General features: G+C 55.2%; 2 protein-coding genes across 7 annotated transcripts in view; one reads left to right on the top strand and one right to left on the bottom strand.

Moving 5' to 3' along the window:
• NSD3 (nuclear receptor binding SET domain protein 3) overlaps positions 1–10,122 on the bottom strand; it is a 36,071-nt gene extending 25,949 nt beyond the window's left edge. For 3 of the 5 annotated variants that reach the window (XM_054000830.1, XM_054000834.1, XM_054000835.1), the window contains exons 1-4: positions 9,982–10,122; positions 3,720–4,447; positions 930–998; positions 313–472 (exon numbers count right to left, since the gene is read on the bottom strand). In XM_054000830.1, the coding sequence (XP_053856805.1) occupies positions 313–472; positions 930–998; positions 3,720–4,403 (913 nt within the window). In that variant the 5' untranslated portion in view covers positions 4,404–4,447; positions 9,982–10,122. Of the gene's footprint in view, positions 1–312; positions 473–929; positions 999–3,719; positions 4,448–9,634; positions 9,746–9,981 lie in introns of those variants that run through there. The other 2 variants (XM_054000831.1, XM_054000833.1) reach the window with 2 other exon arrangements.
• Positions 10,123–11,820: 1,698 nt separating this feature from the next.
• On the top strand, positions 11,821–17,891 carry LETM2 (leucine zipper and EF-hand containing transmembrane protein 2). 2 transcript variants are annotated; one of them, XM_054000853.1, is made up of 10 exons: positions 11,821–11,927; positions 12,262–12,703; positions 12,829–12,972; positions 13,218–13,352; positions 13,655–13,858; positions 14,408–14,527; positions 14,903–15,013; positions 15,146–15,232; positions 15,929–16,003; positions 16,593–17,891. In XM_054000853.1, exons 1-10 carry the CDS (start codon positions 11,881–11,883, stop codon positions 16,641–16,643), a joined length of 1,416 nt encoding a protein of 471 aa, XP_053856828.1. In that variant the 5' UTR covers positions 11,821–11,880; the 3' UTR covers positions 16,644–17,891. The 2 variants fall into 2 exon arrangements, with proteins under 2 accessions (XP_053856828.1, XP_053856829.1); XM_054000854.1 differs by lacking the exon at positions 14,408–14,527.
• Positions 17,892–20,981: the final 3,090 nt, after the last annotated feature.

Below are 20,981 nucleotides of genomic sequence, written 5' to 3'. Positions count from 1 at the left end.
AGATACCTGCCCCAAGTGCAGAAATACAACAGGCCAGATCCAGAGCAGTTTGAGATGGAAGCTCAGGACACCCTGCCCACACTGAACTCTCACGCTGACTTGAGAAAAGCAGCAACACCTGTGCACCAGCCCGTTCCCACAGTGCCACCTGCAGAGGTCAGGCACCAGGTCCTAGTTCTGTGCGTGTCAGGACTGTCCTGTTCAGCACACACACTGCAGGATTCACCCCGCAAAGGCGGTTCAGAATGAAGATATTTTTAATAACGGAACAGCTACAGACACCTGACACTGGCAAGGAGCTTCCACCCTTACCTCTGGTATTAATTTTGGTATGCACGTCAAGCTGTGGATCACACGACACCATGCAAGGCCACCACGGGTACGTCCCCACCTTGGACCAAACCAGATCCCCAACCTGGAACTTGACGTCGTGGGTGACCTGCGTTGGAAGGGACGGCACGAGCTGCTGCACCTGCCAAGGAAACACCAGATTGAAGCCACAGCAGAGGATTTAGAGCTCTTGGAGATGCACACACCATCCACAGGGACTCGTTGTTGTTCTCTCAGATATCCCTGAGGTTTGATAATCCAAGATGAGAAAAACATTTCTTAGGAACATGAAAGAAAGGAGCTGCACGCAGCTGGGATTTACGCAACAACATCACCGACAAACCGAGACACAAAAGAGCAACTGCCATCCCCCAGAATGATTCTGCTTCCTAAGTTGATTAGAAATACTGCTTTTAGGATAAAATAAAGCAACAAATCCAGTACAATAAGAGATGCATTGATGCAGTAATGAGAGTAATAAGAGTTTAAAAGAAATTGCAACCGATTTATCAGATAAATTAAAGAATCAATGGAAGAAACAGTCCAAAAATAGTGACATTCTCTGAGTTCCAAAAGAGTTAATTGGTGCATGTACTAACCGGGGCTTCCTCCAGCACTGCATCTTCTCTTGGTCTCTCAGAGAGTGTGCTAAGCCTCTCGTTTGGTCTCTAAGAAATGGGTAACAATGAAGAGAAAAAAGGAAAACAACACTTACTGTAAGGGGACAGTAAAACAACAGAAGATAATAGTGAAACCAGGTAGAAAAAATAATTCACAGAGAGAAAGGCAACCACGAACCCAGAAAACGTCAATATGACTATTCCTTGTACCCAGTTAACATAGTAACACCATAATAAAGAAATACCTGGTTTCACCTACACTATTTACATTACTATCACATCTGAATATTACCATGTTCTCCTTTAACAGATGACAGAAGAACATACATTCAGAAACAGCAAATCCAAGTAACCTTCCACCTAAAATAACAGACAATTTCCAAAAACCAGAGAACTCCATGTGAGGATGTCCACAGCAGTGTGGTGAGTCTCACTGTACACCAGTTATTTGCAAGAACTGCAGTACATAAATCATGCTAAAGATACAACATGATAATTGTAAAATCAATGGTAAATTGCATAGAGTTGACAAATATATTTGGAGGACCAGAAGTCCACAACACAGAGCAGAATCAGCCCCACAGAAGCTGACACTGACATGGGTCATGCCAGCGGGGGTGAGGGGACAGGGGCTGAGCTAAGGGTGGGCTGGGAGCTACCTCAGGAGACAGATGCCACACACTTGCTTTTCCTGCAGCAGGGAAGTCAAAGGACTCAAAGTGCAGCAGCAGGAGTTGACAGACACGAGCAGTGAGGAACTAATGGTGCTGAGAAACCCCGTTATTGCCAGGCCACTCCAAGCACAGACCCCACATCAGTCCATGCTGTGTGCTCCAGAGAACCGGGACACAAGGAAGGGGACAGAGCAGCTCAGGTCAGGGGTGGCACAGCCCAGTGCCTCATCTGGAGCTGTCTGTACACAACACCATTTAAGACTAATCACATTGCTATTTGCTGGGCAGAAATTCTTCCTCCCTGCACAGCAGGAAGCACAGCACGGACTCCTGCCCTTCTTCAGCTACAGGGAGTTAGGGAAACCTCCCCTCTGCCAGGAGAGTTGAGCTGGGTTCACAGGCTGCAAACTTCCAGCCTCCTCACAGAACAAAACTACTGAGCAGACAGGCTGATTCTTAAAACAAGGATTCAGAGCTTGACGTTCAGCAGTGTTTTCACAACATTTCCATTTTAAATCAGCCTCTCCAGTATGGGCATCCCCTCACAGTCAGTGGATTTCCTTTGAGATTACAGCATCAGAATAAGGAACAACTGGTGACCATCTGACTTGCCACAGCCTCGTTGAGTGTAAAACTATAAAAGAGCCACAGTTGTACCAACAGTTGTTTGTTCCTACAAAGATGATCCCAAGTCACAAGTCTCACACCATTAACACTGAAAATGACAAAAGTGTACACGAAGATGATAATGTGCAGTGGAAAGCAAAATGATGGGACGATGGACCCGAGACTGCCCTGGCAAACTCATACTGAGAGTCAAAATCCTGCACAAAAAATCCTGCTCCTGTCAGAGCAGGCCATGTCTGAAACAGGGCTGGGTAAATAACACGAAACATTTATTGCAACACCACCTTTAGAAAGGGAAATGAAAGCAACAAGGAAGACAACAGCAAGACCAAGATTTCTGGTGAACTCTGGATGACACACATGACTAGGAGCTTGGAATTCAAGATGCAAGGTTTTAGTTCAGTCTGTGAAAGACAGATGATTTCATTCTCATGCTAAGCAGGTAACAGAGCCAGAGGGACAGGCACAGCTGAAGCTCCAGGAGTAGAACAGGAGTCACTGGTAAGAGGGGAAACAAACTGACAGCCTGATGTGAGGGTGAAGGAGTCTGGCCAGAAAGCAGGTACAGTGCAGGAGAGATGCTGCTCAGAGTGCCAGCAGGACACAGCAGCTCCTACAGCCACCTCACAGGGGCCCCAACACACCTCCCTGCAGCACAGAACCCACTCTACCAGATCAGAGCTGGTGCCTGCAGGACAGGCTCTTCTCCCTGAGAACAGCAAGCACCAAGGGCTTTCACAGGCCTGACAACAAACTCAGCTACGTTCTGTAACAGCCCAGCCTGCGCTGGGCAATTTCTGTCCTTGCCAGACATGGCAACTTCCCCATTCCTGGCACTTACCAGCCCCTCTGCCACCCATTCCCTCAAACCAGGAGAGGCAGAAACCAGCGCCACAGAGGTGGCAGGAACAAGCACGAGAAAAGGAAACAGAAGTACTGGAGTGGCTTATGAAACTGAAAGAAAAAGAATGACAGGGCACCAAGGTAATCTGGGTCTTCGCTTCCCAGAATCTCAGTTAACACCACCTGATGTACATCCTCTGGATATGGACAGTATGGTACAAGATTAATTAATGTTTCACTGCTGAATACCCCAAGTAACCTCACTTTCCACTCAACAACCCGGCACTCTTTTGAGAGGCAATTTTAGGAATGTGTGACCTTTGGTCCAGAAGTTCCATCTTCAACATTGGCCAGAGCGTAGCAAACTCTAAACATGCTATAACACTAAATAATATTTAAAAACCAACATATAACCTTTTCTAAAATTTGTTTTCCACATGAGCCTTTAAACCAACATTGTGTTACCTACAGACACAGCTCCTGGCAACCTCATCCTGAGGCTCTGATGAGTAACTAAAGCCTGGTGACTCAGCGTGCACACAGCCAGAACAAGGACAAACCTGCTGGACACGCTCTCCATCAACAATACCAGGTGTACAGATGGCTGAATTACCATTCCACTTACATTTTGCTCCTCTGGTTCTAATTTTGGAATTTTGTGTGCCTTGCGCTCTTCCGATCGGGAAGAGTCATGCTTGCTACTTTTTTTCCTTTTCTCTTTCCTGCCTTCGTGTTTTGCCTTAGCGTACTCCCTCGCTTGGACTTCATTCAACAGGTCCCCACACAGGGAGGACTCAAACAATTCCCTGCCGTTCTGGATAGTTTTGGTTATTTTGAGTTTGATCTCTGGTGAGCCAGTCTTCTTTGGGATCCCCACTTGTGGAGCTGAAGGTGGTGGCGGAGGTGGCGGCTGGGGAGGGGAAGCTTTCTCCAGAGCTTCGTGCGGCCTCGCGCTGGAGTTCTCCATCTGGTAGTACTCCGGGGGGCTGAAGTTCCTGACTGTCCCGAAGCCGTTGGCCGAGCCGTTGGGATACTGAGCGAACGCCTGGTACTTGCCCTGGGGCTCGTACATGCTGATGGCCGGGGGGTAGCCGTTGGTGAGGGGGGGCAGCTCCTCTGCCGTGGGCGTGGGGTACTGGAAGCCTTGCTGCAGCGCGGCCTCGTACGGCGTCCGGCCCCCATCCTCGGCAATGTCACTGCTGCCATCGAAGGCCTCCTCTTGGCGGATGTTGGCCGAGTCAATGAGTTGAGGTGGTTGCTGAATTGTGTTTCCCATGATCCCTTGCATGAAAGAGAAAGAGAAATCCATTGTTCTGCTCCAGCATCCTTAGCTTTCCCTTTTTCTCATAGGGCCTAGAGGCAGGGGAAGGGAAATAAGAAGTCAGTGTAAATTAAAAAACAGTAATTAAGCAAATTAAACAGTTGAGGAACAAAGGGATCTCAAGAACAATTTCCCCCTCTCTATTCAGCAGACACCCTCACATGGATTTACAGAGGACTGGTGTTACTGAGCCTTTACAAAGGACTACTGACATGTCTTTCATATGGCAAATTTCTTCTTTTCCAAGACATTTCAAAAAATATCAGAAGCACCTAGAAGTGCTTAAGAACTATAAGCCCAAGTATTACGAAGTCAGAGTAACGGTGCCAAACTCCCCAGCACTCCTTACACTCCAGCCCGAAGCAGCTGGACAGCATTTCACCCTGCAGCAGATAAGGGATACCACGCTGTCCTGACACAGTCACTGCAAACTGCACAAGCCAGGAGCACCACAGAAAAACAAACAGAGAAACCTCCTCGCCTCCTCACCAAAATTTGAGACATGAGCAGCCTTTGGGCAAGCCATAGGATGCTCTGAACAACAGCACAATGGCAACAAGTGGGTCGTTCCAGCTTGGCCACTGGGAAACCAGCACCCTGCAGCAGCCTCAGCTGGAGCTTCCCAACCTCTGCCCTCCCCAGAGGAGCGGGGTACAGTTTGTCTGCCCTGGCTCCCAGCAGCTGTGTGAGGAGGTTTATTCTCCTGCCCCTCACACCTTATTTTAATATTAAGCACTGCATGGTTCTGAGCCTCAGCATCAACAGACCCCCAAACCCAGAGGTTACTCGCTGAACGAGATTCACACCTTCAACCTTCCAGTGCGTATTAAGACTCCACAATCAGACTCAAAGTTAGACTTCCAAAACTCAACTGCAGGCTCAGAGAAGGCTTTGGCATTCATGTAAGCAGCTCAATGTTCAACAAGGATCAACACACAGTGACCTGACCTGCAGGTGAGAAACACCAGTTTGCTTCCCACAAGGTTAGCTCAGCCCTTCCAAAGCAAACACGGCCCCGTGGTATTTGCTCTCCCTGTGTGGGCACGCAGGAGGGTTACTGTGCCCTTTTGGTCTGGGTTAGAAATGACATTAATGCATCCCACAGACACTTCTTCTAAAGGAAACCTCCACTAAACCCTGCCCACATGCGATTCTCACCCTCCCAGAGCCATGCATCTCAATACCTTACCCAAGAGCTCTCCTAGCACTGAGAACTTCCCTCCTCTAAGACTGCAAAAAGTAACTGAAGTTCCAACAGGAACGAGAACTCGATCAGATTTGTGCTGGATGTTTTGGGGTGACGTTTCTCAACGATCTTCACACTTAGATTAAATTGATGTTTGTCCTCATCTTCACTGTCCTGTGAGATTGACTCGGGCACATTTGTCACTGTAATTAAGCAATTCGGGGCAAGAACAGCACAAGGTTCTGCAGCAGAATTTTCTCATTGCAGGAACTTTTAAACCTCGGGGCCATGAAGCCACCCCTTCCTCCACAGCTCTGCACATCAGCCAGCAAACCAACACAAGTGGCACTGTCAGGGGCAGCAGATCTGAGGAGCAGCACTGGGATTGCACAGCAAGGTCAAAAACCCCAACCCACCCCTGTTCTGGGAAGAGGAAGTGGGACTGCTTGTACTATTTACCACCAAATTGTTACTTTCCATCTGCCAAGCCAAACAGCAAACAGATTCTCACACTAGGCTGGGTTTTATTTTTACTAAAACCAGGTTCAATCTTTTCTTCTGAATACTTATAAAAAACTCTTGGGAAGCTGTGGCAGCACTTCAGGAACATGCACAGCTGGGAGGGCAGTCCCAGCTGCCAACGCAGCTCCCACAGGCTCTGCAGAGGTGGCTGCCCTTGTGCTTTGTTTTGTTACATGACAGAAGTGTGGACTAACAAACTGCAAAGCACTGCACGTACGCTGGATTTAGGAGCTACCAGTTAAAGAACAGAGTTATGATTTGTTTCCTTTTCATTCGTTCTGGAGCTCACCTGTGTCGCTCAGCCTGGTGCCAGCCTGTGCTGCACAGCTGGGACACCCCATCCCAAACTGGCTCCTCAGGAACTCGGTGCAGGCTGAGAACCAGGGTCAGGGCTCCAGGGACTGCCCCAGCAGCCCCACAGCACCGAGGCTGCTCTCTGTGCCCCACAGCACTGACACCACTGCCAGCTCCTTCCTGCCCAGTCTCTCACTGCCATCACTGTTAACACACCCAGGCCTTCCCCCTCTCTTTGCCCAAAATTCTGCACCAGTGGATCAGGCCCCACATGCTGCCCAGTGAAGTGGCACCTGGGCAGGATTACAGCGAGAGGACAGGCCCTAGAGTGACCCACAAAAACGGGACACAATGAGGAATCCTGAGCACACAGGAATCTCAACATCCAAACCCAAGGAAGGCCTTTGTGCATGTCCCTCCTAAGCACTAATGTGAAGAACACCCCGCTGTCACCACAGAGAGCCGCCCCTGCCACACAGGAACACCACCCAGGCCACAGGGCAACGGGATTTCCAGCTGATCTTGCAGAAAAGTATTCCAGAATAAATTCTTCTCACTATGCCAGTGATTACTCTCTGAACCCACTGTGTCAGCCTCCTGTGAACTGCACAGTTTGGCTTCCAAACATGACCCATAACAGATCCTGCACTGATACAACACTGGAGATCGACAGATAAAGAAACAGTTTCATCACTTCCAAGTTTATAGGAAATGGACATTTCACTGCGGCTGCAAACAACTTGAAATCAACAATAAAACAATTTCAAATTAACACTTTCAAAAGTGCTACTGAATTTCCTAATGAGAGTTTCCTCTTTGAAGGTGAGAGTGCCCCATTCTGTTCTAGTCCTTTCCCAGGACAGACAGGGACACAGGGCCATTTACAAATGCTGAGACTCGACACACCTTCAGTAAATATTTCCCTGTCGTCCATGGGAGAGTCACAATTCAAAGTAACAGAGGAAAAGGTAAATGGAAAAATATAAGCAGCACAGAAGAAGGCAGGTCAGCCTAGCAGAGCTCTTCCTTAAGTGAACACTGTTAGTTTCAATTCCCATCCCAAGCTTCTCAGCTCAACTGAGCACAACTCAAAAAATCAGTTCCACTCCAAGAGCGAGTGCTCAGTGAGGGGAAGGTTTTGCAGAGATTATGGATCCTCCAGGTTCACCTTTTCACCAACAATTGCACTTATCTAAAACCAGTTTTAGCATGAGCATTTTTCAACTTTTCTCTCAGAAAACACGACTTGAAGTTCTCAAACCTTGCTTCCATGCTGCACTGGACTAAACAACAACTGACCTCAGACTATCAAACAACTCCCATCCTGTGTGGTAACAGCTTTTCTTATTCCCAGTCAGGGAGTTCTGTAGGTTTGGCTGAGACTGGCTGTGGCCACAGCAGGGAGAAACACAACAGCTACTGATGAAGTCCAGCATGCACACATTTTAAACAGACTTTTCACCAAACCTTTTCCCACCCTTTTCTGTCGACAATGCCCACCCAGGGTTAGTGCAGCCAGAGGTGAGGCGTTTTCTGGGTGGAAGGTGTGTGTTGTGAGGCAGGAGCTGGCCTGCTGGCTCCTAGGGGAGCTGGAAGCACTGCTGTGAGTCAGCCGTGTGTGCTCAGAACGGTGTCACTGCCTCGTCACCCTGAGCTGGGCTTTCTGTCACCACCCTCAAAAGCAGAAGTTCCAGGACATCTTTATGTCCAAATACCACCCAGTTCCTGTCCACACAGACTAAACCAGAGAGATGCAAACCTCTGCTCACACCCCTCCTTACCCCACAGATGTTCACTGCCATTTCCTGTGCTGTTTCATCCCAGAGCGTCCAAGCTGCACTGGTGCTGCTCTCCTCAAGCACCCAACCAACGCAGCAACTGCTCTCAGTAGCTGTTCCCTGCTGCAGGTGTGTGACAGACAGACAGACAGAGCTGCCTGGCTGGACAGGCCGGGTGTCTGAAGTGATGCAATCACTCCTGACCTCTCAAAACCCTAAGCCTGCAGTTCACACACACCCCTACACCTGAGCTGAGCACAACCACTGCTTCTAGCGACATTAACCATGACCCAGAGGGACACCTCTGTCACCTGGAACATCACCCCGGTGGGTCAGAGCTGTCTGAACTGCAGAGAGAAATAAAACGATTGTTCCTGCTAATCCCTGCATCCAGTCTGTGCAATCTGCTTTGTCCCATCCTTCTCTGCACGTCCTTACCCAATCCCCCAGACAAAGCTCTGTTTGCCCACGTTAAGACAACGCCAAACTTTCACCTGCACCTGAGTCTCTAACAGGAAACCCGCAGCCTGTGGATTTTTCCTGACTCCAGCTGGACTGAGCTGTTCCTCCTGGCAGACACCAGCGGTGAATCAGAGGCCTCTTGACAAACTTTAAAGCATGAGGTGAGGCTGCTTCCCTGTGCACCTTTGTAAAGGTGTTTTGTATTTGGTTTCTGAATGCCAGAAAAAACAGTCACGTCTGTAACTGGGCTTGATAAGGGCATTTGGAAGAAGTTTCCCACGGCGCTGTGGAAAGAAACAACTTGGACAGCAGAGAAAAGGGGTTTGTCTGAAAAAGGAGCTCGTTTGTTTGGAGAGCCATGGGATTCAAATGGAAAACATGGAGCAAAAACTCTGGATCTTCAGGAAAAGTCATGGGCTAATACTGCTATGAAGCCAGAAGTCAGAGATCACAGCCAGGGCAAGAACCACAACATGTCCCACACAAACCCCCTCAAACTCAGGCAAAGTCGGGAAACTGGAAAACGCAAAATATGTTTGCATTAAAACAAAACATACAGTCTTTGACCACCATCCTGCTCTCTTAACCCTGCACCTTCATAAAGGACATGCTCAGGTTTTGGAGCAAAATCCTTTCAAGCAGTTCATAAAAATAATTAGTAATAATAATTAAAAAAAAAAAAATATATAAAACTACCAAAGCATTCACTGTGCATCTCCGCAAAAGGTCACTGAAAGACTTGAACAGCCATCAAAACACGCTACAGTTTTCCCATCAACTACTGGCTACTTAATACTGTCCTTCGGGCTGCTATATACCTGTAGAACTATGCCATCCTTAGGACTTTTAACAGCAAACTGCACTGAAACCGCCGAGCGAGCGTATCGACAGCGAAACGAAAGCACAGCGAGACCACAACAAAGTGCAGCACAACGCAACAGCACCGCAAAAAAAATAACACCAGAGCGACAACAAACCCTTCGCCGACGCGCAGCTCTTCCCGCGCGCAATAAAAACCCTTCTCCTCCTTTTCCTCGAGCTGCGGAGGCCGCGGCACGGTGACACCGACGGCTCCGCTCGGCGCAGCCCCGAATTCCTCGGCCGCAGCAGGTCGGGGCTCGGCCGCGGTGAGAGCCGCGGGGCCGGAGCGGGGAGCGCGGGGGGAACGGCGCCGGGCGCGGGGCCCGCCGTGCCCGGGCTCTGCCCTGCCCGGGCCCTGCCCTGCCCGGGGCCCGGCCCCGCCGCCCCGGGGCCGCCGCAGCTCCCGCAGCAACATGGCGGCCGCGGCCCCTCCGCCCCGGGGCCGCCGCGGCCCCGCGCTCACCTTCAGTCAGTTCCATTCTCACGGCCCCGCCGCGTCCGCCCGGCCCCGCGCAGACAAAGGCGGCGGCGGGGGCGGCGCGGGGCCTCCGCCTCCTCCTCCTCCCGCAGCACCAGCAAGGCCGCGACGGAGCCCCGGCCTCGATTTCCGCGCCCCCGCCGCTGGCGCCGGCTCCGCCCCGGGGAGGCCGCCCGCCCCCAGCGCCCGCCGCGGCCGAGGGAGGCGCTGGCGGGGCCCGGCGGGTCCGGCGGGTCGGCGGCCGAGGGAGGCGCTGGCGGCGGCGGCGGCGCTGGAGCGGCTGTGCCGGTGCGGCCCCGCCGAGCGCCTCCGCCCCCGCCCGCCCCCCGCCGCCGCCGCACTGCGCAGCCGCGCGCGCACGCGCCGCCGTCGCCCATTGGCCGCTCGGGCGGTGCCCGCCGCTTGGCACCACGGGAGATGTAGTTCGGCCGGGGGCGGCGGCGGCGTGAGCGCCGGGGGGACGCGGGGACAGGAGAGCACTGGCGGCGTTTGTGTGCATTTCTGGGCTCCCGGGACAACAGGGACGAGGGGCTGGGCTGGGAAGAACTGTAAAAGAGTGACTCTGCCCCTCACTTTAGGGACCTTCCTAAAGGCCCGTGCACAGCGCAGGAACAGGAGAGGACGCTCACCTTTGTGCCTCATTCCCACAGGAAAAGCTCTTTCAGACAGACTCTAAATGTGTTCAAAGCCCAGTTTCGTACTGGGAGCTCTGGCAGCAGACTCAAGAGCTCTGAACCCTTTTTCGCCCATCTACCCCATTTTATTTTCTACTTTTTAAAACACTCTTTGGGCAACCATTAGCCAAAGGGTTCCGGCACCTTTATTCCCTGGGGCAATGAAATGCTTTTCCTCTTCTAGTCTCTGAAAACCAGGTAGTGCTTCGTGGAATGTCAGAATGGCTCGGCTTGGAAGGGACCTTGAAAATTTCAAGGGACCAGGTCAGCTGGCACCTGCTGAAGGCTTCTCCAGCCGTCAGCGTGCTCCCGCCGCCCCGCACACGCGGCAGGGCTTGTCTCTCCCTCTGCTCCCCCAGGCGCAGAGCCGCTCCGCAGGCGCTCTGGGTGTTTCCGGGCACCGCGGACAGGGCCGGCGCGGGGAACGGCTTCCCGCCGCCCGGGGACACCGGGAGCGGCTCCTCCCAGCGAGCGGGGGCAGGCGCTGGTCCCCGCACGTGTCGCAGGCCAGGCCGGGCACGGCGGGAGGCTCCTGGCCGCGCTTTGGAGGCGCCGTGCCGGGAGCGGCGGGCGGGCCCCGCTGCGGCTCCGCCGGAGGCTTCGAGGCCCCGCGGGCCGGCCCCGGGCGCCCGCCGCGCGCGTGACGTCACGCGCAACGCCCCCCCCCGTCCCGCGGTGGCGTCACGCACCGGTACGTGACGTCACAGCCCGCGCGCCGCTGCCGTTCGCGCACCCAATCAGCGGCTCTTCCCGAGGGCTCCTCGGGTCAGGCCCCGCCCCGCCCCGCTCCCATTGGGCGGGCCTCCGGCAGGGCCGCCATTCCGGCTTCTGGTTGGCTGGCGTCGAGGAGGCGTGGCGCCGGCGCGGCGGCGTCACGGCGCGGGCACCACAGAGCGGCCGCGGGTCCGAGCGGCGCGCGCGGGGCACGACGGGACGGGTGGGAGGGGCAGGAGGAGTGCGGCCGGCGGTGGGCGGAACCGGAACCGGGACCAGGACCAGGGGATCGGCGGACCGGGACAGGGATCGGCAGCGCCGGGACTGGCACGAGCACAGCGGCCGGAGAGCGGCGGTGTCGGAGCCCCCGGCCCGGCCCCGCCGCGCCCGGCAGCGCTCCGGGATGGGGCCGGCCGGGCCCCGGCGCCCCCCGGCGCCCGCCGCCGCCGCCCCCCGCCGCTGCCGGGGGTGAGGGCCCGCCGCGCCCGGCCCAGCCATGGCCGCGTGCGGCTGTAGCGCGCTCCTGGCCGCGGCCAGGGCCAGGTGAGCCCCGGGCTCGCTGCGCGCGGGGCCGGGCGGGCCCCGGGGCGGTTTGCAGCTTTTGTCCCTGCTTTTATCCCTGCTTTTTTCCCAGCTTTCATCCCTGCATTTTTCCCTGCTTTTGTCCCCTGCTAAAGCGGCTTCCCAGAGGCGCTGCGGGGCCGAGCCCCCAGGGATGAGCTGCTAGCGCAGTTCTCGGTATTTCAGCCGTTCGCGGGGGGCGCGGGCTCTCGGGCACAGAACCGATCGCCCGAGGCTCGTTCGGTGCTGAGAAGGTTCGGGTGTGGTGCCTCGGCAGGTGTTCTCCTGCTCCGTCCTTACGGAGGCCCGTCTCCAGTTCCAGGGGCTGCCCTCTCCTGGCGCACTGCAGCCCTCCGTGCTCGCCAGCCCTCGCTCTTGTCCGGCTGGTGGGTCCGCAGTTAACCCGGAGCTCCAGGGACTCCAAAGGCCAGCCCTGGCCACGCCGCGCCGGCCTGGGCGCCGCCCTGCCTCGCTCGCCTGCCCACACCTTGCACACCTCCAGCAGCCCCCGGCAGCAGCTCCCAGGCGAGCCCCCGCCCCGCGGGAGCCCCAGGAGCCAGGCAGCAGCTGCTACAAGCCCGGGCAAGCAGATCCTGCCGGCTCCTGAGGGAAGGAAGTCCTTGGGACAGAGAGCCGTGGGTGAGCTGAAGCATTTCTGCAAGGGATTGCACCTGCTCTGGACTGACACCAAGGTGGCTGCCAGGATGGTGTGGAGGCTGCTCCACGGGCAGGTGCTCAGCAGGAGGGAGAGGAGAAGGGTAAGTGCCACAACAGCTGGATAAAGTGATGCACTAGGAGGCTTAACCCCTTCTTTGGACACGCCGTGTGTGTCTGGCTGAGTGATGATCTCGGGGTAATCCCTGCTGTGCTTTTCTCCGTACAGCTGCTGAGGACTTGTGCGGATCTCTTCCGCCTGGTTCCCTTCCTGGTGTTTGTCATCGTCCCCTTCATGGAGTTCCTGTTACCTGTGTTCCTGAAGCTCTTCCCTGAAATGCTGCCCTCGACGTTCGAGACGGAGTCCAAAAAGGTTTGTGTCCTCTGTGAGGCTGCGGAGCGTCCCAGCTCCTCAGAACATCTGTGCAGCTGTGCAGGGCTGCTGTTCCCTGCCTGCTGCTGCCAGCGAGGCTCAGCCTCACCCCCTGCCTGAGACGTTCCCAGCTTGTTCCTGAGCTGAGCGGGACAGCTGGAAGGCTGTGCTGCAGACAGGGCTCAGAAGGAATGTGCACAGCAGTGCCATTTTCTGATTTATAACTCTGCATTTCCCAAATGAAGGAAGAAAAGCAGAAGAAGAAGCTGAGTGCAAAGCTGGAGTTAGCCAAGTTCCTGCGGGAGACCATTGCAGAGATGGCCAAAAGGAACAAGGCAGACACAGCACAAGGGAAACAATTCTCCTTTTACCTGCACGAGGTAGGATGGCAGCCATGCACAGACACACCCTTAGAGCTGCTGGCTGGGGCAGAGAGCACGGGATTTGTCTGGGGATTGTGGAGACAGAGCAGCTGGCAGCCCTGCTTACAGGAATTCCCATCCTGGGAGGGCGAGCCTTCCGCCCTGTGGAACTTGCAGCTCAGTAACAGTTTCACTGTGATTTTAACTGTAGTGCGCCGTCCCCAGCAGGGCCAGGACCTCCCCCGTGGGGAAGGGGAAGGGGGAGGAGGTTCCCAGCTGCTGATCCCGCTCAGCCTCGCCCTGCTTGTGCCTCCCCTCAGCTCCCTCCCGGCGGCCGGCAGCCCAGCACGCAGGAGATCCTGCGCTTCTCCAAGCTCCTGGAGGACGAGCTGACCCTGGAGCACCTGGAGCGGCCGCAGCTGGTGGCCCTGTGCAAGCTGCTGGAGCTGCAGCCCCTGGGCACCAACAACCTGCTGCGCTTCCAGCTGCTGCTGCGCCTGCGCAGCATCAAGGCCGACGACGAGGTGGGTCCGCAGCAGCGCCCGGGAGCTGCCTGCACTGCCCACACACCCTGGCACTGATGGGAGTCACATCCTCCCCCAGCAGAGATCCCAGAAGGAAACAGAGTGGGAGTTCACCTCCCTGCACCCTTGCTGTCTTTGGGGAGCTCCAGCGGAGGTGGCACTGCAGATATTGTCACCAGAACGTTTGGTTTTGGAGTCGTGCTGACTTAGGGAAAAGGGACTTTTTTCAGTGTGCAGTGGGGTTATTTGGAAATTGGAGCCAGGCTTATATGTGCAGAGTGGAAGGACAGCAGGTAGTGGCCATAAGTTGCAGCAAGGGAAATTTCAGCTTGATAAGGAAAAAAATTAAAATCAGTGAGTGGGTAAACAGTGGAACAGTTTGTCTGGAGGCTGTGGAATCCCCATCCCTGAAGAGGTTCAAAGCACAAATGGAAAATGCTGAGCAGTTTTGAGCAGGAGATTGGACTGGGCACCTCCAGAAGTCCCTTCAGGTGCAAGAGGCCCTTGGCTTACCCCGAGCCCGGATGGGAACGCTGCTGTTCATTCCAGGTGATTGCCAAGGAAGGGGTCAGTGGGCTGAGCGTGCCGGAGCTGCAGAGCGCCTGCAGGGCCAGAGGGATGCGGTCACTGGGGCTCTCTGAGGAGCAGCTGAAGGAGCAGCTGGGCCAGGTGAGTGTGCCCTGGCCAGGGCTGGTGTGGCCAGGTTCCAGGCAGTGCCCAGGTAGGGCAGGCACAGCTTCCTGAGAATTCACGAGTTTCAGGCTGGATCCTCACCCGCACAGCCGAGCTGTAAGGCATGAAGGGTCCAGATTATGTCCTAGACTAAAGAGAAATAGGTGTAGAAATAGAAATAGAACCAAGGCCAGATGGGAGCAGGGTGAAGTGGGGGGTATTCCTAACTCTTCAGACCCATTTCTTCCCATTCTGGTATCTTAAAACTGTATTATCCAAACTCAAGATTGCTTTAAGGACAGAGTGTTGTATTAATAAATGCTCACATAGAGCCAATATGAAGCATTTTTTCCTTCTGTTTTCTTCCAACAGTGGCTGGATCTGCATTTAAAGGAGAACGTTCCCTCTTCTCTCCTCCTGCTCTCCCGTGCCTTGTACTTAATAGACCTAAAGCCACAATCTGTTCCCATTCCACAGAACAAGGTGAGTGGTTTGAATAAAGCTCTTAGGTTAATAGCTCAACCATTATGCATTATAAAAATGAAGGGCTGTGACGGAATCTTGTTTTCTGATCCTACAAGTGGACTGAAGTTACGACTCTCTGTTCTTCTGCAGAGAGGTGAAGCTGCTGGAGTGATGACACCTGTGCTTGAAGGTCAGGAGACCCTCCTGGATCCTGCCCCTGTTGTACAGGGAAGAAAGGTTAGAAACAGCAGTCTGCAAGCAGGAAAACATGTGCTGACATCGTTGGGAATTGAGTGTGACCAAACCTTTCCAAAGCTGGACAAAACCAAAGTTTGACACCATGGCACAGAGCATGAGCAGCGTCTGTTCTTGCACTGTGTGGGTGTTTCCCAGGAGCCTCACAGTTGCATGTTCTGATTTGAGAGGCAAGGGAAGGGAGCAGGGATCTGCCATGGCACAAGTGGTGCTGTGCTGGGAGCAGCTGGTTATTCAGTACCATGGTACTGGCTCCCAGCCAGGGAGGACTCAGCCTGAATTGCTTCAGGCCTCAGCCCAGGTACATTCAGCTCAGAGAAGCCAGTTAAAGAGGACTCGTTTTTAGCCTTCTTACTGAATTTGGGTTCAGTTTTCCAGGACAAAATGAGCCAAAATATCTAGAGTAAGAAAGCCAGAGCATATGGTTCTCAGCATCACACTGCAGTGAATTCCTTAGATTAGTCCCAGCTGATAAAAGCAGCAGCAGGAATCAAAGAATATTGTATCAACTGCCAGAAATATTTCCACACAGTTAAACTGTGCTGGGGAAACAATGGAAATACCAGCACAGCTTTCACAGAGTGAGCAGGGAACAGCCTTGTCAGAAGGGAGAAGGGCCTGGGGGGTTCAGGCCTTTCTGAGAGGGTTCTGTGACTTACAGCTGCTTTTTCCTTAAAGAATGAAGAATTTGTGTCCCAGCCAACAGAGAAACTGCCATTCTCTGAAGCGTCAGTGAAGCCTTCCCCACGAGAGGTGAGCTTGTCAGAGTTCTTACACTTCCCAAAGGAGCTTGTTCTTCACACAGCTTGCAGCCAAGCCGAGGAAGTTCTTAGTACAGGATGCTGTGAACACTGCTGAGTTCAGGGAGCAGCTGGAGAAGCTGGATGAGAACTGCACTGGGGGCTGTTCAATACAGAGATACCACAGATGGCAGAGAGCAGTCAAACTGGGGGGAATTACTGCTTTATCCTTGTACTCTTCCTTAATAATCTGCCTTGGGCCACTAGGACAGACCAGCCTTCCCTCGCAGTCACCAGGGTGAGAGCCACTTTGTATCTGTAAAAATATTTCTGCAGTGATTGTCTTTGTTTTGCCCATTTTCTTTCTGTGAATATTTGATTTCAATTTAGGTGCTTGTGTGCACATTTGGGATGCTGCTTAAGGCAAGTTTGGGAGTCCAGACAGACTCCTATCTCCTTTAACCTGAAGAACTTTGCTCCTCATCAGCTGTTACTCTCCAGAGCAGCTTCCCATGCTAAATGGGAAGACACCTTCAGAAAATATCTTGAATTTCAAGAAACACTAGTACTGCCTAAAATCTGCCCTTTTCTTTTGTCCCTAGACCAAAATGGAAGCATCCCAGAGCAGCAAGGCCGGTGCCAACGGAGCCTGACCTGGAGCCAGCACTGGGAGGAAGCAGCTTCCATCTCCACACCTCCTGCAAAGGGAGCAGGGATTTCCCAGGAGGCTGCTCCACACAAGGAGGCAGTAGCCCTCAGGGGCCTCTCTCTCTGTCCCGAGCTTGCTAGCAACTAGGCCACTGCTGTCTGGATGGCCCCAGACATCTCTTCTGTGCTGGATCCTTGCCCTGCTACTTTTAACTTACGGTGTAAATATGTTAATAATGGTGCTGCTGTCTGTGCTGTTCCTGAGCAGGTGTTTGTGCTTAGCAAAGGCAGCTTTTCGTGTTAGAATGGCCTGTGCACAGAACAAGCTGGGCTGGGGTCCAGCAAAGCCTGTTCTGCAGCATGAAATCCTCTGCAGAAACATCCCCACACACCCAGGGCCAGCAGCTTGTCCTGAGTGTCACAGCTCAGGCTCTTGGTCCTGACTAGGGTGTTTTAGCCAGTGACCAGCCCACAACGACCCACGTGGCCACAGTTTTACTGAGGAGGGTGACCACAGGGAGGGAGGGAGCAGCACTCTGTGCTGTGGCAGGACCGAGCAGAAGGACTTCAGGCCTTGCTGGACAGGAGCAGAGCAGTGACAGGAACAGCCCCCTCCTGTGAGGGTTTGCTTCCCCAGTGGGAGCTGTGCAGATGCCACACACTGTGACAGAATCAGACTTGCACTTTCAGGATCCCTCTGGGTCAGGAGAGGGAGCAGCCCGGGACCTGCACACCTCTCCCAAGCGTGGAGCTTTGGTTAATCCTCACCAGGCTCAGACTACACACCAAGTGCTCTCCAGTGCTTGCAAAGTGACTCCTCACACACTCCAGTGATGACTCAGTTTTTGCCAGACTCTCAGAGGATACTGAAAAGCTGTTTTTAGCATTTGTTAAATTTTTTACTCTGTCCTATGTCAATGCTGAGAAATTACTCACATGGATTTTAAATATGTATATATTTATACTTACTGTAAAATTAGATTTGGTGCTAAGTAGGAATGAAATGTCTCTTCCAGAGGTCAGACAGCCTTTAGAACAACCTGACTGAAAGCCAGTTCTCCAAGCTCAGGTGTGAGCAGCACTTTAAACCCGAGGCCTCAGGCTCCTACAGCAACACAGAGCCAGCTGTCAGGTGTCCTGTGTCCTTGGCTCTGTACCTGAGCCTCTCCCTGTTCATCCCACCCGCAGTGCCGGATCCGTGTCTAATAGATGGGGACAAATGTTATTTCAATAAAATAACACCTTGCTGTGGAGTCACTGCTGCCTCTTAGCGCCGTAACGAGGGAAGGCATCTCCTCCCGCCTGGACTCCCCCCCGTCACTGCTCCACTCCCAAACCCGGCCGCATTTCTCTGGCAGCCTTTGGAAGCCCGGGGAGGTTTGGGGTGAAGTGATCAGGTAACGGCTCCTTCATTTGCCAGCCGGCCTCCAGCGGCCCGGAGAGCTCCCTGCTCCATCCGAGCACCCACCTGTGCCGGCTCCGAGGGCTCGGGGAGCTCCTGCCGGGCAGCGCCCGCTCCGGGCGGAGGGAGAGGAGGAGGCTGGCCGGTGTCCTGGGCGGGATGAAGGCAGAGCCAGCGGCGCCGGCTGCCGAGGGAGCAGCACATTCCTCTGCTGAGAGGTTTCGCAGATGGAGAGCGAAGAGGGGCTGGCGGGGAGCCCGGGCATCACCTGGGCACCGCCCTGCGTGGGCGAGCTCTGGGTGGGCTCTGGTGCCTCCCGCGTCCCCATCCTCCAGCCGCGCACCACCACGACCGCGTCACACCCGTGTGTGTGCGAGGGCCCGTGTGTCCATTTGCCTCCTGCGTTTTCCATTTAGAAAGATCTGGAAGCGGGGACTCGCTCTTCCTTGGATGTCCCGCGGTGACCACCAGCCCCACACCCGGGGTCAGCCTGAAGTGAGCACAGGCTGTGGCAAAGCCTCTCTCCTCCCAGGGGAGCCGGCCCTGGAGCAGGCAGAGGGGGGTGAACCCTTTACACACCCCTGAACAAACCCATTTTCAGTTCAAAACTGCCCTCCTTCCCCAGCCTCACGGGTCGCTGCTGCCGCAGGGCTCTTGGGGACGTGCCCATGTCCCACCTCTGCCTGGCATGTGGGGACCCCAGGCACTTCCCAGGGTGCAGTACCCTGCAGGCACACAGAGGGGAGAGGCAGCAATTCTGCTGCATGACCTTCCGAGCGAGGGGAGGAAACGACCCCCGTGGAGCCCCATAAATCACGGGATTCTGTTCTGCAGCACTGGGCAAATGAAACGCTGCCGAGATCCAAGGCCGTGTGTGCTTTGGCGTGGGGAGAGCTTTTCCAGCCACGCCGGTGCCAAACACCTTCCAGTCTCCCCTCGGCCTGCAGAACCAGCTCTCGGCTGTTTATCCTTCCCCCGGGCATCCTCGCACTCCGCTCCGGCCCGGAGCCGGGTGTCGTGGCGCCCGTGTCCGTCCCGCCCCGGGGCCGGGGCAGCGCCTTGCCCGCAGCCGGGGGTTTCTGCTGGATGCTGCTCCTGTGCCAGCGCCTTGCGTCAGCCTCTTCCCCAGAAAGCTGCTGCGGAAAGGTGCCCCGGTCAGCACTTTTGGAGGAGATTAGTATTCAGAGGGAAAAGCAGTGATTTAGTGCGGCCCAAGCACAACAAAGGCTGGGATTTACAGCTCCCGGATCCCAGCGCCACATTCCTGCAGCCCTTCTGCCTCTGCTATAAACGTGTAACAAAGGAGATGGAGCTTTATCCCAGCCTAAAGTCCTGTGGGACAAGGCCTCCGTTGCCGAACCTTGCATGGAGCGGGATGGGGTGCAGGGGGCAACGTCCCCAAGGTGTCCCCAGGGATGGTCCCACGCCACTGCCCAGCCTGCTTCTCCTCATGGTGCAGGCAGGGCCCAGGGCAGCAGGGGTTTGGGGGAGCTGTGTGCCCCAGCTGCAGCTGCACACACCTGGCTCTGGCTCTGCTCGGCTGTCGGGGGCCGGGTAGGCTGGAGCTGCACCCTGGGGTCCTGCTGACCCCACAGCTGGGCGGGACACGGGGGACAGAGGGCAGCTGAGGGGGCTAGGGGCAGCCACGGCCCCCAGGCTGGGGGATTGCTCCCCACGCACCCGCTGAGCCGTGCTCGGAGCCGTGGGACCTGCGCCGAGGTGGAATGGCACAGGAGGCTCCTGCCACGGCTGGCACGGGGACAGAGCCCAGCTCAGCGCTGGCAGAGCAGCCAGAGCCTGGGCTGGGGCCAGGAGATTGTCCCGGCCCTGCACAGTCCGAGGGCTTTAAAAGGAGAGAACGAGGAAGGCGAGGAGTGAAGACAAAGGATGCTGTGAGAGCCAAACGTGCCGGAGGCCAAGCACTCAGCAGGCGCTGATGCCCAGCACACCCCACCCACTCAGGAGCTCCTGAGGGGCACCTTCAGCTCCTCCATTGCCCTGGAGCCATTTCCCCCCCTAAGCAGAGACCTGGTGCTGGGCAGAGCAGGAGGGGCTGCAGGCACCCCCTGGGCAGGGTCCCAGCTGGGGGGTGCTCTGGCCCTGCAGGACCCCCCAGCGCTGGGTGGGGCCTGTGGGGCGCTGAGGTCAGTTTTGGGGTTATGCCCATCTCCCCGCTTGCCCACACGGAGAGGATGGCTTGCCAGGAGGAGCAGAGAGGAGCTGGATCTTCCTGCTGGGCTCCAGCACTCAGGCAGCCCGGTCCCATCGGCCTCCGTGGTTTGTGCTGGGCGCCAGCCAGGGCAGCACCCCGGGGACCCTCCATGTGTGTCCCCACGGAATGCCGTGGGCACCCAGCTGCCTTTCCCCCTTCCCCAGCCCGGCGGGGAGCACCAGCAGCTCTGCTGCAGCTGCTCTGCTTATTATCATATTTAATTGCCCTCCTGGTAACCCCAGGAAATGAGCAGGAGACGGTGAGAGCTGCAGTTTGGGATGATGTAAACACCGACTCCAGCTCTCCCTGCGCCGCGCCAAGCCGGTCCCGGAGAGAGCAGTGATTTATGGAGCCCCCAGCCCTGCCCCCCTGCCTGGGCTGCGAGTTTAATCCAGGGCCGCAAATTCAACATAAATCACTTGATTAAAAGCTCTACTTAATTTAGAGGGGGTGGGCAGAGAGTGCAGCTGATCGATTTAATTTACACCGGGAAACAGCAACAAGCAGATGCATTTAAGAAGGCCGGGGAGGCCGGTGCTGGTGCAGCTGCCTCAGCTTCACCATTTAAGGGCTCTGGAGGGGCTGGCAGCCCCTCTCACCCCCTCCCTCCCTCCATGCACCATCAGCCACCTCCCACACCGCTGGCCAGGCCCCGTGGGGTGCAGGGCGCCCAAACGTTTTTATGGGGAGTGCTGGAGCCGTGGAAAACAGAATTCCCACAAGACGGAA

Source organism: Vidua macroura, chromosome 28 (genome assembly GCF_024509145.1).
Source record: "Vidua macroura isolate BioBank_ID:100142 chromosome 28, ASM2450914v1, whole genome shotgun sequence".
Classification (NCBI taxonomy): Eukaryota; Metazoa; Chordata; class Aves; order Passeriformes; family Viduidae; genus Vidua; species Vidua macroura.
This window is presented reverse-complemented; position numbering and strand designations above follow the sequence as displayed.

Excerpts from the sequence above, each read along its gene's own strand:
- LETM2 (XM_054000853.1), top strand. The coding sequence starts at position 11,881 with ATGGCCGCGTGCGGCTGTAGCGCGCTCCTGGCCGCGGCCAGGGCCAG. Across the intron at positions 12,973-13,217 it reads TCGAGACGGAGTCCAAAAAG|GAAGAAAAGCAGAAGAAGAA; the intron begins GTTTGTGTCCTC and ends TCCCAAATGAAG. Across the intron at positions 13,859-14,407 it reads GCATCAAGGCCGACGACGAG|GTGATTGCCAAGGAAGGGGT; the intron begins GTGGGTCCGCAG and ends TGTTCATTCCAG.